The sequence below is a fragment of the Anopheles stephensi genome, chromosome 3, assembly GCF_013141755.1.
Source record: "Anopheles stephensi strain Indian chromosome 3, UCI_ANSTEP_V1.0, whole genome shotgun sequence".
Taxonomy (NCBI): Eukaryota; Metazoa; Arthropoda; class Insecta; order Diptera; family Culicidae; genus Anopheles; species Anopheles stephensi.
In genome coordinates this window covers 71731635-71747774 of record NC_050203.1, presented here as the reverse complement: position 1 = coordinate 71747774, position 16140 = coordinate 71731635, and the positions used below count along the sequence as shown (strand labels likewise).

Genomic DNA, 16140 nt, shown 5'->3' with positions numbered 1-16140 from the left:
GAAACTCAAATTTTTGGCGAACGTTACCAAACCATTTTTCTTTCAGTCTTTATGTAACAAATAGGAAAATACATATAAATAAAAAAACACCACGATAATCACATTTTCGATCAGATTTATTATCACTTTTCTTCTTCAAACCAAACAATCGTCATACACAAGCGCGCGGATGTGGTGTATATCGTCATACACACACACACACACGCACGTACACCCCTCCCCTGCCTTTCTCCTACTCCACTCCTCATACCTTTCTCGTCATTCTCTTCTCTCTTCATCCCTGTCACTTTTCTACTGCCCTTTGTTTTTGCTCCTTGTTTTTTTGGGGCGGGGGTTTTCTTCTTCTTCGTTTTTGTTTGCTTGATTTGTTTTGCATTTGAATAAAGAGTAAGTTTGTTATTAGAGGTTTGTCTGTTTAGTATGTGTGTGTTTGTGTTTTTCTTTTTTCCATCTCCTACACATCCGTTTTACTACAGTTACAGGTTCTTCGATTTTTTTTTCTTTAATTTTAACTTTTCCTTTACACACGCCCAACACGCAACACAATTGTCGACCATTGTTTTTACTTGCTGCTTTTGTTTGTTTTGTTTTAAGTCTTAATAAAAACGTCGTAAAGAGTGTTTGCAAGTGTTTGTTTTTTTCCTATTAATTTATACTTTTCCATTTCCCCTCTCCCCATTTCCCCAGCCGCCCGGGGTCAAACGTCGCACCGGCCAAAGCCCGCGAAGGAAAATGAGGATGAGATTAAGAGAGTGTGTCTCAGGTATGTGTAATTTCTATGTACAAGAACAGTTTCCCCCCCTCCTCCCCCCTTCGTTTTCCCCCTCCTTCCCCTTCAAAACCACACACACACACACACACACCCTCACACGACTATGGACGATTTTCTCCCCTTCTTTATTCGCCTACTAGGTAAGCAGCAGCAGCAGCAGCAAACAACAGCAGATTGGGGGAAATAAACGATTCATGTGTGTGTGTGAGTGTGTGCTGGGTATTCTGCCCTCCCCACTCTCACTCTCGCTCACTCTCGCTCACTCTCTCACTCTCTAATCTTCTACTCCTCTTTTCTAACCAATCAAACCAACTGTAAGTCCCCCCCCATCTAACTACCGGCGCGACTTTACTTTATATATGTATTGATGTATATTTATATATACTCTACACTAATTGCATAATGAGTCTAAAAACAGAATAATGTCAAAAATAAATAATTATAATTATTATTTAAAACGTTTCCATTTTTTTTCGTTTTGTTTTGTAGTATGTTTTTCCTCCGATCCAATAGTGTGTGTGTGTGTGTTGTAAAAATAGAAGAGCAAAAACAAAAAGGTGTGTGTGTGTGGAAAAACAAATATCTTCTTCCCTAACACTTCCCTTCCCCCTCTTCTTGCTGTTGAAAATTCTCATAGTAAGTGGCTTTCATCTTTACACTACACTCCCCTGTGTGTGTGTGTGTGAGAGTGTGTTGCTATGGTTTACGTTACTAAACACGTCTATAGCTTACTTTGATTATACATACGACGATACCACACACACACACACACGCCGCCAACACACACACACAACGCGCCCGCTTCTTTTCTGTCACTGTATTGGTGAACAAAAAAGGTCTTCTCTTCTTCCATTTTGTTTTCGTTTGTGTTTAGTCAACCCGTTCAAACACCGTCTGCATGCTCTTTGTAGATGCGTCGTCAAGTCAGTTCCTGTTTGCTTGATTGTGTTGTGTTGTGCCAAATACATTTTTTGAGCATTATTGTACGGTGTGTTGTTTCACTGTAGCGCAATTCTACTTCCGCTTTCCCGTGTCAGTAAGCTGTAAGTTCTTAGAACATTACCTCCATTTTATTTTCCCCTCCCCCCATTAAGATTTATGGTCCGCATCACGAATGACCCAGAGGCGCACGATAATCCCACAAGATGAGGCCACACACACACGCACACACGCACACACAACACTTAAAGCGTGTGTGTGTGTGGGTGCTCGCGCCTATACTAATACCGGCGGCTCTCGTGCGTCATTCGCTGGAGCATAAACAAGCTTGGTCTCACAACCGAGCGCCACACACCGTGCCCTTCCGCCCACAAAATGGAAGGATCCGGTGAATTCCTTATGACACAGGACACCAGGTTGTCGAATATGCTCAACACACACACACACACAAACACACGATACAATAGAAGCCCTAACGATACACACGCGCGTTTTAAACGCACCAGAGCATTCTCATGCTTTACTTCCCCACCGTTTTGGCGTTGTGTCGTGTCTTGATCAGGGGTGTTGTTGGTGGTGGTGGTGGTAGTGTGGTGCCGCCGTAATATCAGTACCGTCCCTTGTGTTCTTCCTCCACAAAACTCTGCTACTTTTGTTGCTTAACAAACTAATTTCTACACCTATTACCTTTCTATTTCTTTTACACATTCGCTCGCTCTCTCTCTCTCTCTCGCTCTCTCTCTAGAAGATTACCGGAGTTCCTTCTACTATACTATCCTCCTCAAACTACAACACATTTCCACTGTGTGCGCACCACCTCTTCTCTCTCTCGCTCTCACTACTACACAACTACATTTATAAGCGTCATTTATTAATTTTTAGTCAAATCGGTTGATCGTCCTTGTCGGAATCGTGCTGCTGCTGTTGGTCCTTGGACAGATTCAACGATCCGGGGCTGCTGCTGTCGGAGAAGGCGGCCGCTGCAGCTGCTGCCGCGGCGGCCGCTTTCGCTTCCGCTGCCATCCGTGCCGCAGCTGCCGCCGCTTGCCGTCCGGCGCTCGATCGCAGCTCGCGCTTCCGTTCCGGCACACCGAGCGCCGACTCCAGGTCCTCCCCGCTGCGGGGCCGCTTGCTGCGGGTCGTGCGGCGTCCACCGGACGGTGTTGTTGTGCCGGCAGACGAGCCGCCGCCTGCCAGCAGCGAGGAGGTGGAACCGGTCAACTCGCAACCGCTCGAGTTGGCCGCATCCGTGCTCGAACGGGTCGACTTGCGGGCGGACGACGATGTTTCCGGGATGGATTTCTCCGACTCCGAACGGTTCGCTTCGTCCTCTGCACCCGAGACGGCGCCACTGCCACCGTCCATCAGCTGGTGGTGGTGTGCGGAGGACGACGACTGATGACGACGCGAGGTTCGGCGGCGATCCTCGTCCTGGTGGTGATGGGACGCACCACCACCCGCCGCTACCTCATGATCGGACTCGGAAGTCCCAGCGGCAGCTTTTAGCATCATCTCGTGATCATCGTCGTACGATCGGGAAGCGGCGGCGGCGGCCTCAGAATGATGAAGGTGATGACGGTCCGCCATATTGCTCGCGCTTGACGGTGGCCTTTCTTCCCGGACCCGTTTCGTGCCATCGTCTTGCGACAGCTCCGGCACATCTTTATCCACATCCTCATCGGCGGCCAGCCGGTCGTGACTTTCTTCCCGGCGTCGTTTCACCGGGTGACCACCACCATCCTCCTCGTCCTTGCTGGCGGATCCACCTGGAGCTGCTGCTGTTGTACGCTCCGCCGGATCATCTCCACTGTTGTGGTGTTTCGTTGCTGCAGCGGCTGCTGCTGCGGCCGCAGCCGACGCCAAGATGCGCTGCTGCTCAATCAAACGCTGCGCCTCCTGGGCTTCGTGCACCTTCTTGAGGTGTTCCTGCTGCAGCAGCTTTTGCTTCTGCTTCAGCAGCATGATCTGCTTTTGCGGATCAACCTCCTCGTCGTTCAGCACACCGCCGCTCGATTTCGACAGCTTCGAGGGAGCGATCAAGTCTTCCAGGTCCATATCATGGCCGCCGCCACCGCTACCTGCGCCTCCTCCACCTCCGCTACCACTTGACGTGGTGCCACTAGTTCCTCCTTCTCCCGAAGGAGGCGGCACAATCGCTGCACCGGAACCACCGCCACCACCGCCAGTGCTTGACGATAGATTCTGTGGACTGCCACCGGCTGCTAACGCCGTGAGCGATAGCGTTGTGCTGAGGGAGGAGGAAGCAGATCCGGATGATCCGCCGCCCCCTGCAGGCGTGGCGAGCGAAACGGAGAGACCGGCAGCAGCTGCACGGCTAAGATCGGCCGCAATGCTGCTACTGTCCACCGACGAGCGGAGGCTACGTTCCGCGGTTCGTTCTAACCGTTCGGCGGCCATCGCTGCGGCAGCGGCTGCGACCGCACGTTCGTCTCGCTCCCGCCGTTCCATCCGCTCGAGCCGGTCCCGCTCGTGTCGTTCGTGACGCTCGCTGCGTTCCCGTTCGCGCTCCCGCTCCCGGTGATGATGGTCTCGCTCCCGGTCGCGCTGCTGTTCCGATGAGGACGATGAGCTTGACAGTGCCGGACTCTTCGAGCTAAGGTTCAGCGACGAGGATGACGATCCACCGGGGAGTGGGGACGGTGCCAACGAGATGGTGGTTTGCGAAGGAAGCGAAGCAGCGATACTAGCCGCAGCGACCGGTGTTAACGTAACCTTGTCCAACCCTAGCAGTGCCGCTGCAGACGATTCCGAACCAGACGCTACTCCTCCTCCCACTGCCGAGCTAGAGGAACGACTCGAGCGAGAGGAAGGCTTCAGCTCATCTTGCGCACCCGCCGCTCCCATCAGCAGTGCTTTCGCGTCGAGCTTGGCAAGGTGATGCTGCAGCTGTGCCGCTTCCTGCCGCGCTCGCTTCGATTCGGAAACGGACGAGGTGGGCGACGAGGAAGACGACGAGGTCGGAATGAGCGAAATGGCTGGCCCAACACCGAGACTGCGGGCAAGCAGCTCGATCGGATTTTTGCTCAGCTGCTCGAACGCATCCTTCAGGTCCTGCTGCTGGTGATCGCGCGCCTTCTTAGCCGCCGACGGTGACGATGATCGACCGCTGCCACTCGATCCGCCTGCCCCGCCACCACCCCCACTGTTTCCACCGGCCGAGGCGGAAAGGGCGTGCGCCGCCATACCGGCAAACAGGGCCTGGCTGAACTCGGGCGGTATCGGTAGCTGCATGTCTTTGGATGACATTGCCGCCATCGCTGCGGCCGCTGCGGCTGCCTGTGCGGAGGCCGAACTGCCGCTGCTACCCTTCGAAGAGGATGAATGGGAAGGCATCTTGCCGGTCGCACTGAATGCAGCCTGCATTGCCGCCAAATCCGCCGGGAAACCGCCGGCCGTAAGCGTTTCGAGTATTTTACGTCGCTCCCGCTCGAGCTTCTCTAGCGCCTGCTTGTTCGCCTGCTGTGCTGCAGCACTTTCCCGCGCTCGCTGCTTTTCCGAGGCGCTCGATGATGAGCCGCCTCCTCCGCCGCCACGACTGTTGCTGCCACCGCCGCTTCCCTGGCCTGCGGCGGCCGCCGCAGCAGCAGCCGCTGCCGCAGCTGATATGTCCAGCCCGGCGGATCGTGTGAGCGACTCGAGCAGATGCGTGTCGTGCGGTAGAAGCAGCTGTTGAAGCTGTGCCGCTTCGCGGGCAGCTTGCTGATGTACGGCTGCTACTGCGGCGGCTTGCTGCTGCTGTTGTTGCTGGGTTAAGCCGGATGAACCGCGTCCACCCTTACCACTGCCGCCCGGTGAGGATGCCGATTGAGATGAGCCTCCGCCGGATCCCATACCGCGCGAATTCTGCTTGCTCGATTGCGACTGTCTCGAGGTGGTTGTGGAGGAGGACGTGCCGGTCGTTGTACCGCTCACCCCAGGCAATCCGTACGGGTTGAGCCCCCCAAGCCCGAGCGGTGTGTACAGCAAACCCGGATTGGGGAAGAAGAACGGGAACTGACTGTTGGCGGCAGCTGCTGCAGCAGCTGCGGCGGCTGCCTGTTGCTGCTGCTGGTTCTTCGACGACGAACCGCCACTTCCTTGCTGTCCCGAACCCGATCCAGAGGAAGACGTGCCAGCACCATCGTTAACAGCGGACGACTGCTGCGATGAGGATGATTTTCCGCGCGATTTACTGCCAGTACTGCCGCCCTTGGTAGGGGTTCCTCCACCGGCTGCAGCGGCCGCTGCTGCTGCCGCCGCACCGAGGGCCGCCGTGGGATCAAGCCCAGCAGCCGCCATCATGGCGGCTAGACTTTGCGCGTCCATTCCACCACCCGCCGCACCGGACAGTCCGCCGAGTCCGGCCAGATTCGAGAAGAGATTCATGTTGCCCAAGTTACCGAGCCCACCGAGCCCGGCCAGTCCCGGCATGCCACCGAACGGCATTAGCAGCGGGTTGTTCTTCGGATCGAAGCTACCTAGGCCGGGAATGCTTGACAGCAGATTCGCGTTAAGTCCGGCCAGTCCCGGGAATTGCATGCTGGCAGCGGCCGCTGCTGCTGCTGCTGCCGCCGCAGCATTATTACTGCTCTGCGCGTGTTTCTTCGAGGATGAGGATGACGCCGAACCGGATGCCGACGATTGTTGACCAGCGCTCGCGGAACCGTACTGATTCGCGTTTGCTGCCCCCCGCATTTGCTTCGCGGTTGAACCGCCCTCGGAACTCTTGGCGGATGCTATGGTGGCTGGCCCTCCGGGGAGCGTTATTGATTCGGCCCACTTCGGATCGATCTCGTACGCCGGATTGTCGGCCAACCATTGCGTGAGTCGCTTTAGCTGCGGTGCCTTATTGCCCGTCAACCGTTTGCCGTTGATCTTGTTGATGACGGCAACGTACTCATCGCCGGTTAAGTTCTTCCAGTTGAATGCCATCGGATTGCTGTCCGCCTGCTGCTGCTGTTGTTGCTGCTGATGTTGCTGCTGCTGCTGTTGGTGATGATGTTGTTGTTGCTGCTGCTGTTGTTGCTGCTGTTGCAGACTGTTAGCAGAGCCTCGCGTCGAACGTGAGCTCGATCCGCCGCCACCTTGTGGTGAATTTTGCGCCGACGAACCGCCCCGCGATCGAGACCGGGACAGATAGTCCATGCCCATCGCCTGCTCCGTCAGTGCGGCCGTCTGTTCTGCGAGCCACTTGTTCACCTTCGCATCGTGCGCACTGCCGTACTGACCAAGCTTCGAGCTCAGCTCGGCTGCCTGCTTCATTTCCGCAAACATAGCTTCGTAAGCTTTGCGCTGCGGTGAGTTGGCCGGTAGCGATTGGATCAGTTTCTGCTGTTGCTTCAAGAACGACTGTTGCTCCACCTGGGCGGCCTGCGCAAACAGTGCATTAAGGCTGTCCTTCGTCGACATGGCGCTGCCCATCCCGGACATGCCTTGCAGCGCTGCCTGCATGCTTGCTGCGGCCGCACTAGCTCCACTGCTCGACGCCGAACCTCCCACGCCGGACGACGACGAGCCCTGGTTGCTGCCGCCGCCCTTCGGATTGCCCGGCACGCTCGTGACGGTAATGGTGAACGGTTTCTGGGGCGGCTGCTGGCTAGCGGACGTCGGTGCGCTCGCCGGCGTTACCGAAACCGACGGTGGTATTTGCGGCTTTTTCATCGAGCTGCCGGAGAAGCTTCCGCCGGGCGGTGTCGGATCACCGAAAATGGTTTTATGCTCCTTCGCGGCCGACAGCCCGAGCACGATCTCATCCAGCTTGCGACGCTTCTTCTCCTTCCCGAGCGGCGGTTCTTCGATCGGTACGCTCACGTTGTTTTTCTTCATGAGCTTCGAAAGCATATCGTTCAGCTTGCCCTTACCGGCAGCCGCTGCCGCAGCCACCGCTGCCGAGGGCGACTGCTGATGCTGCTGCTGATGATGGTGACCCAGCATCAGGCTGGATGCGGGACCGCTAGCGCTCGTTATGCTGATACCGCTCGGCAGCTGCTGACTGCTGGAGGACTTTTTGTTTTTGCCAATCGAAAAGTCCTGCACCTCGCTGAGATCCATCGGACCACCGCCCATTCCGCTGCTGCTTTTGATCATATCGGCAATGTTAACCTTCGGTAGGCTGTAGCTGTAAATACACCGGGGGGAATGTAAGGATTTTATTACGATCTCTAGCAAACAATTCACATGCGCGGGGCTTACCCGCCTGCTACTTACCTCGAGGACAGATCGATTGGTGTTAGTGTGCTGGATGTACCGGGAATGAGCTGGGGCTTCGGGTACGACATCTGGTTGCGTGGGCCGTGCTGATGCGCCGGAGGCGGTTGCAGCACGTTCGAGTTTGCACTGTTCGATCCACCGCCGCGCGCATTGGATCTGCTGCTGACCACCTCCTGGACGTCATCATCGTTCCACTGCAGACCACCTCCAGCACCGCTGTTCGATGTAGATGTGTGCGAAGGCTGCGCCTTTCCAGTTGGAACTGCAAAACGATTAAATCAAACACAGATTAGTTAAAAGATTTACCAATGTTATGCTAGCGGAAAAGCTATCATTTTGCAAATAAAATTAATTGTTACAATATTTAAGTAATATTTCGCTTAAATGATTTTGCGATGCAAGAGTTAGGCACCTGACAGCAAGTGTTACGAATTGGAATCTTTAATTGCTAAGTTGGTTTCAGCCTATGACTGTTCGAACTTTTAAGGGCAATTATGTGAATAATATTAATGGAATAAGAATGGGGAACGGCGAAATCGGGAGAAATGGGGAAGAACGACGAAAACAATCATTACCTGGACTCTGTGTATTATTCAGCAGCGCATGCAATTTCGCTCGCTCGGTTTCAACATCGATAGCAATGTGGCGTTTGCGTTTCTTACTTGCGGGCGGTACCGTCACGCCAGCAGCTGCGGCCGCGGCTGCCGCATGAGCTGCCGCTGCGGCATGTGCCGCCGCCGCCACCGACATCGACTGATGGTTCATTGCCCCCGCCGAGGACGATGATGCCGCTGTCGCTCCGAGCATGCCACTGCTGCCACCACTACCACTAGCGCTCATATTTCCACCGGCCGATGCAATACCACCACCACCACCGACCTGCTGCTGCTGGATGGCCGCAGCCTGATTGCTGATCTGCTTCGCATTCTGATGGTCGGTCGTGATCGTAATGACGTCCGGTGTGCTCGATGCCGACCGGCGCACATCATCGTTCACCGGGATGATGCGCTTGATCGTTTCGTACAGCGGGATGTCCAGATCGATACCGAGACAGCCCGTGTAGGCCGAGTACGATTTGCCCACCGGCCACTCGCCATGCTCCACGCAGTAGATGATGTGACCGACGCGACGCTCCAGCGCAAAATCGCGGAACCACTTTACGATCATCGAGGTGTCGATCATGCTGGCAAACTTGCTCATATCTGAAGGAAGACAAGAGAGAGAGAGAAAAACGGTTAAGTACACACACACTTTACACCACAAAAAAAAAAAACAAAATTTAATTAGCAATACTTACTCTTTAGATCCTCCTTTGTGAGGCTGCTGTCCAGCTGCTTCAGTTTCATCAGCGGCTGGAACACTTCCAGATCCGGGAAGCGTGCCTTCAGCGCAGCGGTTTGCTGCGAGCAACGTTCCTCATCGGTCAGATTCACGATCGCCGCTTTCACCTCGATCGGTTTCTTCTCCTCCACAATGATAACGTCTGGCGATGGTGAACGTGCGACCGGTTGTTTCTTCGGTGCCTCTTCCGTCTTGGCATCATCGGCGGCCGCCGGAGTTACCACCGCAACCACACCGTCGCTGCCCTTTTCAGCTACAACCGCAGCAGGTTCGACCGCTACTTCCGCCTCTTGCTTCACCGCTTTTTCGGCGATATTTCCAGCTGGCTTCTCTACAGCTTCAGCATCCTTTTCCTTCTCAGATTCTGCTTCCGTTGGCTTCTTCTCCTGATCGGTAACCGAGATCGGCTCATCATCTTTCACCTCCTTAACCGGTGACGAACGAGCAGCAGCAGCAGCAGCTGTTTCTGCTTCCGGTGCTCCGACCTTTGCCTCTGGCTTAGGAGAAGATTCTGCAACCTTGCCGGCTGCTTCCTCCGTTTCTGGCTTTTCCTTTTCGAGGGCCGTTTCCTTGACAACTTCCATCGCTTCACTTGCAACCTCAGCCTCGGGTTCTTTCACGGACTCGGCAACAGTTTCCTCCTGCTTATCCTTTTCTTCGATCGCAACCTTTGACGAGTCCACTTCTGGCTCTGGCTTCGGAGACTTCGGTGACTGGGCCGGCGGCGGCGGCGGCGTTACAATAACTTCAGATTTCTTTTCATCGTCCGTTTTGTTCGAATCACTACCGGGCGAGCTGGGCTCCATTGGTGTTGGTTCTTCCGCGGGTTGTTTAACGCTCTCCTCCTCCTTTTGCACTTCCGGTTTTGGCGAGTCGTCGGCAGTTTTCTCGTCCTTCTTTTCCGTGGTTGCCGTTGGTTCGTCTACCTCCATAGCCTCATCAGCAGCAGCTGCAGGCACGGGGACGGCGTCCGCAGTATCTGATTCTTTCCCGTTCGATTTATCATCAGCTTCTGCTACCGCCGCGGTAGTCGTCTCCATCTTTTCAACCTCTGCCTCCTTAGCTTGCGGATCCTCCTTATCCGGAACGGAATCCTTGCTGCTGCTGCTGGTGTCAACAACAGCTTGCTCCGGTTTCGTCTCGGCGACAGCTTCCACAACAGGTTCCTTCGCTTCCGTTTCCTTCGGCGGTACTTCTGTCGTTTCCTTGTCCTTAGCATCACTAGCGTCGACTTCCATTTTCTCATCATCACCAGCGACAACAGCTTCCGGCTGTTCTGGTTTATCGCTTCCGTTTTCCTCCATTGTAGATTCCTTCTCAGCTTCGACCGGAACGTCCTTGGTGGTCTTTTCAGTCTGTTCTTCCTGCTTTTCGGTGATTTCTGATGTGCCTGTTTCATCGGTTTGCTTCTCCTCTGGAGACTTTTCTACCGAATCGATCGCTGGTACGGTTGATGGTTCTTTAACAGCTTCTTCGTCTACCTTTGCATCTTCCTTCACCTCAGCATCGCCACCGTCCAGCTTAGCAGGAGAACTAGCAGTCGGAGCTGCAGGTTTTTCTTCAACGCTTTCTTTTTCGGAAGCAGGTTCCGCTGCTACCTCAGGCGACACGTCCTTCTCTGCAGGCTCGGTTTCCGAAACCTTCGGCGTAGCGTCTTTCTCGGCAGTTTCGTTCTCCGTTTCCATTTTTTGTTCTTTCGAGGGCTCGGAACTTTCCTGCAAAGCGTTCTCCACCATCTTTGGACTTCCTACCGATGCCAGAGTTTCTTTTTCCGGACTCTCAACAGATGGCGCAGTTTCCGTCAGCGATTTAGCACTTGTCGCCGAATCAACTGCTTCAGCAGCTTCATCAACCTCAACCTTGACAGGTGAAGCAGGTGCCACAACCGGCGTCTCCACCTTCGGCATCACATCCCCGACTACCGCCTTCTCTCCATCAACCTCCATCGCAGCAGTAGCCGCCGGCACGATGGTATCCTTTTCCTGCTTGACGGGCAAATCAGCGTTCCTAACCTTCTCCGGTGTGGTAACTACCTCCGACGGCGGTGCCGCCTTCTTAGCAGCCACTGCATCGGCCTTCGCTGCAGCCTCTGCTTGCATCTTGAGCAGCTGCTGGTTTTGCAGCTGAATTTGCATCTCTAGCTGCTGCAGATACTTCTTAGCCGCCTCGTAGAAGGGAAAGTCGGAGTCCGCCAGAATCAGCTGTTCCGACCGATAGATACCATACTTCAGCACGGCACGCAACAGCTCCCGATCGTGCCGTCCCGGTATCCACCAGTCGGGCGTGTCGAGATTATTTTCGCACAGACGAATGTTTTCCTCCAGCTTGGGATGTTTCACTATCTGGCGCGCCTTCGACAACAGCTCCAGCCGGTCCAGTATCAGCTTGGCATGATCTTCCGTAACGTCGTCCACGAGACCCTCGAGCCCTTTCTCGTCGTCGCTTAGCTTAACGCCCGCCTGCCGTTTGCACATCGCAATGAACACCTTATAAAAGTCGCTCAAATTTTCGTCCGTCTTCTTGTCCAGCTTGGCGAACACCTTGAAGCTGTAGAAATGTGAACAGAAGCAAAGTAATGTATCAAGACGGTAGAAGGAAGAAGCACATAATGGAGGAAAAATCACTTACCGGCTCCAGTCGGGAGTAGGGACGGTCGTGTTGGGTTGCAGATCGATACCATACCCGGTAAGGACGCGGATGAATTCGTTTTCCTCGCGACGGGTCCATCTCTTCGGTATCTGATCCAACCGGACACGTTCTCGTTCACGCATAACCTGCTCATTTTTCTCGCGACGTTCCATTTTCTACAAAACAGATGTTTTTTATATTAGATGTGCACAATTTGCGCTAACAGAACACTATTGCAAGTAGCTAGCGACCCAAAATACAAAATCCTACATAACTACAAAAAATAACTATCCTTACATAGTGACACACTCTATTTGCTTGTAAAAATAATGGCAACTGTATTTCTCTAACAAAAAAAAAACTCCAACTTACTGCCCATAACCAAAAACCTATAACATTTCTACGGAAAAATAGACATAAATGATGAAGAACTGATAAAGAAATGTAGCCTGAGCTGAAATTAAACCTCATCGTATGTTTCCTCCCCCCCCCAGTATACTCCTCTCTCCTTGCTCCTCAACTTCAAAAACAGCCCCCCAAAACAGGAAGAATAGATTGAAGCGAAATAAAAAAAAAGGAACACTTTAGCATATCACTCAATACTAACCAAATACATTGCTAGTTTCTGAAGATCTATGTTCGCCAGCTGATTCGGATCGGCCGGATTCAGACCGAGGCCCAGGCTAAGCATCAGACTAAAGTCAGCCGCCGTCGGCATACCAGCCGTGGGTGCTTGCAGACCACCAGCACCACCGTTACCGCTGGTTGAAGCTATTGGCTGCTGTGCGCCCGCTTTACCCTGGGGCCCGGTGGCGGACCCGCCTAGTCCAACAAGACTACCGGCGTTTGCCCCGGCGGGCCCACCACCACCCCCCGTGGCCGAAGGATGGTTTAAGCCGCCCACCACCATTGCTGAACCTCCGCCGACAATCTGACCGGCGACGACTTGTTGCTGTTGTTGCTGCTGCTGCTGCTGCAACGCTGTCAGCTGCTGTCCTTGTTGCTGTGATGGCGTGATGATCATGGGGCCAGGTGTTGTTGAGGGCGTTGATGGTGATGAGGACGTTTGACCGGAAAGGGTCGGTGTGCCGGGTGGGGGCACAATCGTCTGTAGCTGCATGCAAGCGGTGGATAATGTTTGGGGATTTGTGAGATTTGGAATTTTTTTTTTCAGAAACCAATTATAGCCCATTGTGCCAAAAACAAAAAAAAATCAATGCAGATATGGTAAATAATACAGATCAGTCCGATCGTTGAACCAGCCGAAGAAAGGTGTGTGTGTGTGGTGTACAGGGGGAGAAATATTCATAAAATAATGTATGTAATACGTATAAAAAAACCCTTTGCATTTTGATGAAATGCATAGCGAGATGGCGATGAATGATTGTTAAATGCATGAGAAACACGAGGAATGAAATTATAAAACGATCGCAGAGAGATGCACAAAACAATAATTCAGAACATCCGCTGATGCCAATAGGGCAAAAAGGAAGAAGTTCAGCATTCAGCGTTTCATATGTCTTTCGAAATGTCACGTTTTATGTTTAATAAATCAATGCATAAATTAAAAGTAAAAAAAACTTTTAACTTCTAACAATTACTACCGTACTGATGAGTGTGTCTCGATGTGCAATAGAATACGAATGACAAAACAATACAAAAAACATAAAAGAAAACAATGACTGCAATTGTGTGATTCTTCATAATGTAAATTTAGCAAAGAAATCTAACATATTCACAAATGAAAACAAATAACAATTTAATACTTGGCTACCCGTAACAAAAACATAACACAGGTGAAACGCGACAAGAAAAAAAAGTACTGTTTTGAATATACCATAAGTAAAGAAAGACAAATAACAAAAAAAAAACAACTCAAACACCTCTCGTGATGCTGCATAAAGAACAGGACACGAGGGTGTGGGGAACATGTTTTCATGCAGTATTTACTCTAGAGCCATTACTCTACGTACTAAAGTAATAAGTGAATAACTTGATACAAAATGGCAGTGATGATGATTGAAAAAGAAAAACATGATTTCAGCACAATTTGTCTTACCTTCGCCTTCTGCTGCTGCTTCAGCTCCTCCTTCTTGTAGTTGCGCTGGTACGAGGTGATGACGCGCCGTAACCGGGTGTTTAGATCCTGCATCGATGGCCAGGCCAGCTCGGGATTCATGTCCGATGGGGCCGGTGTCGGTGCCGCACTAGCCGTTCCAACTGTGGATTCTTCATCATCTAGATTAGTATTTATTATAACGAAACGGGGGGGCACTTGGTTAGGATAAATCAAATCTACTGTCTCTAATAACGCTTGTGCTGTTTTACATATTGCTACCCGATGAAGTGATGCGATCGTGAATAGATGAATAGATGATAAGATGAACAAATTTGAAGGTTTCTTTTTTTTTGAGTACCGAAATGTTTGGTTTCAAAGCACAAATAAATCATTTATAAGCGCTAAAAAAACCAGTGTCATTTGTCCGTAAATCACAAAGCAACATGTGATCATGATTTTAAAACAATCCCATGAACCGAGAAAAACAAATGGGAATTTAATTCCCGAAACAAATTACAGCAACCGCTAAATGTGCAAACAAGTAACTCGAAGGTGCAGTTTAAATAAATAAAAATTTTTTTTAACATACTCCAAAAAATAAAAATTGTGTAATATACAAAAGTTTACAAAAAATTAAGAAATCAAAATTAAACTACAAAAGATTAGAAAAACTTCTATAAACAGAAAAAGAAAAAAATGCAAACATTTTCTAACACAATGACACCTATCGCGAACCAAATTAACCATCAATCGATAAATATATCGATCGATATAAACAACTATTATGGCGGAATGGTGCCGCAATGCAACAAATTTGTCAACTCGTAAAACGATGGTAACAACTGTCATGTCCGTCACACAAATCGTGAGGAAAAAGTCGAGCAGTGGATAAAAAAAAGTCGCTATAATTTGCATCGCGAACGACACAGTTTGGCTATACCGATCGATATATTTATCTACCGCCCCGAACCCAGTTGATAAACGGTACGGAGTCGGAGTTGAGAGCTTACGTTGGATTTAGGAAAAAAAAATAAACAAAATATAAACATATTTCCTAACTTGTTTTACATATATTTAAAAAAACTCAAACCTCTTCGAATAAATCGAACGATTTTATCAGGCCGTAAAAGAAAAAAAGAAATTGGCTGAATATTATATGTATCATGATTTTGCCGAGAATTTCAATGAATTTCGAATTTTGAATAAATCTAAACAATCAACATGTAATGTTGAATAATATTGAACAACTTAAAATCATGAAAACCTATAAAAATCGGCAACGGCTGTTGATCCAACAAGGATTAGAACACAACACGCATAATTTAAGTTGCTGGCAAGCTAGCTAGTAACGTAATGACCAACGGAACACTCAATCTCCTAATACTCTTCATCAAAGTTCACTGTGCGCATCTCCGGCAACTAGCCATACTGATTAGCCATACTGTAAACCACTGCCCGTCTTCAGGGTCAGCATCCTTCCACGCATCAATGCAATCGATGGTCACTTATCAACTACACTTACACATGGAAATTTGCTAAGAAACCCAAAATGTACATCTGGTTATTCAAGCGGATCATGCTGTTTCCGCAAATGCCTTCGGTATGCTGCAAGATTTGTATGATCATCCATCACCATCTTCCGTGAAGAATAATGCATTCAACATTTTTGAACAAACTTTTCCCACTAGCAGTAACAAAGATTTGACAGCCAATTTGACAGATATCGTAACTACTCGATCAGTTTTTATATCGATCGTTATCTTTTTATCGACTCGTGATAAATTTATTGGTCGATATAACCAGAAACCAGTGGTTTATTTTTATCGACTGGCTTCGCGATAGGTGTCAATATTTCCACAAAAAAAAAAAACCGGGCGATATCGATATGGGGTGAGAGTGAAAATGTATGCATGACGGTCCCCCTACTGGGAAGGAAACGATCACTTACCGTCCTTTGACTCGATACCGACCGATGCCGATCGGGGGGTCGTTTCCGATGGAACACCATCTTCCGGATCTTCCTCGTTGTCGCCCAGCTTCGAGTTTGCGTCATCATCATTTCTGCGGATAGTAAAAAATGGGTGGGCCCCAACCATTTTAATATAAATTTCGCTCTGAAGCATGCTTTTGCTGGTTGCACAAAATCGGTACAAGCACCATTTTTTAGAGTAATCACAGTACAACACATGAA

General features: G+C 50.8%; 1 protein-coding gene across 14 annotated transcripts in view; it reads right to left on the bottom strand.

Moving 5' to 3' along the window:
* Nucleotides 1–98: 98 nt before the first annotated feature.
* LOC118513467 overlaps nucleotides 99–16140 on the bottom strand; it is a 63066-nt gene continuing 47024 nt past the window's right edge. For 10 of the 14 annotated variants that reach the window (XM_036059255.1, XM_036059244.1, XM_036059245.1 and 7 more), the window contains 8 exons: nucleotides 15898–16010; nucleotides 13950–14128; nucleotides 12498–13004; nucleotides 11891–12066; nucleotides 9219–11809; nucleotides 8497–9123; nucleotides 7919–8183; nucleotides 99–7829 (listed from right to left, as the gene is read on the bottom strand). In XM_036059255.1, the coding sequence (XP_035915148.1) occupies nucleotides 2594–7829; nucleotides 7919–8183; nucleotides 8497–9123; nucleotides 9219–11809; nucleotides 11891–12066; nucleotides 12498–13004; nucleotides 13950–14128; nucleotides 15898–16010 (9694 nt within the window). In that variant the 3' untranslated portion in view covers nucleotides 99–2593. The remainder of the gene's footprint in view (nucleotides 7830–7918; nucleotides 8184–8496; nucleotides 9124–9218; nucleotides 11810–11890; nucleotides 12067–12497; nucleotides 13005–13949; nucleotides 14129–15897; nucleotides 16011–16140) is intronic. The other 4 variants (XM_036059256.1, XM_036059254.1, XM_036059253.1 and 1 more) reach the window with 3 other exon arrangements.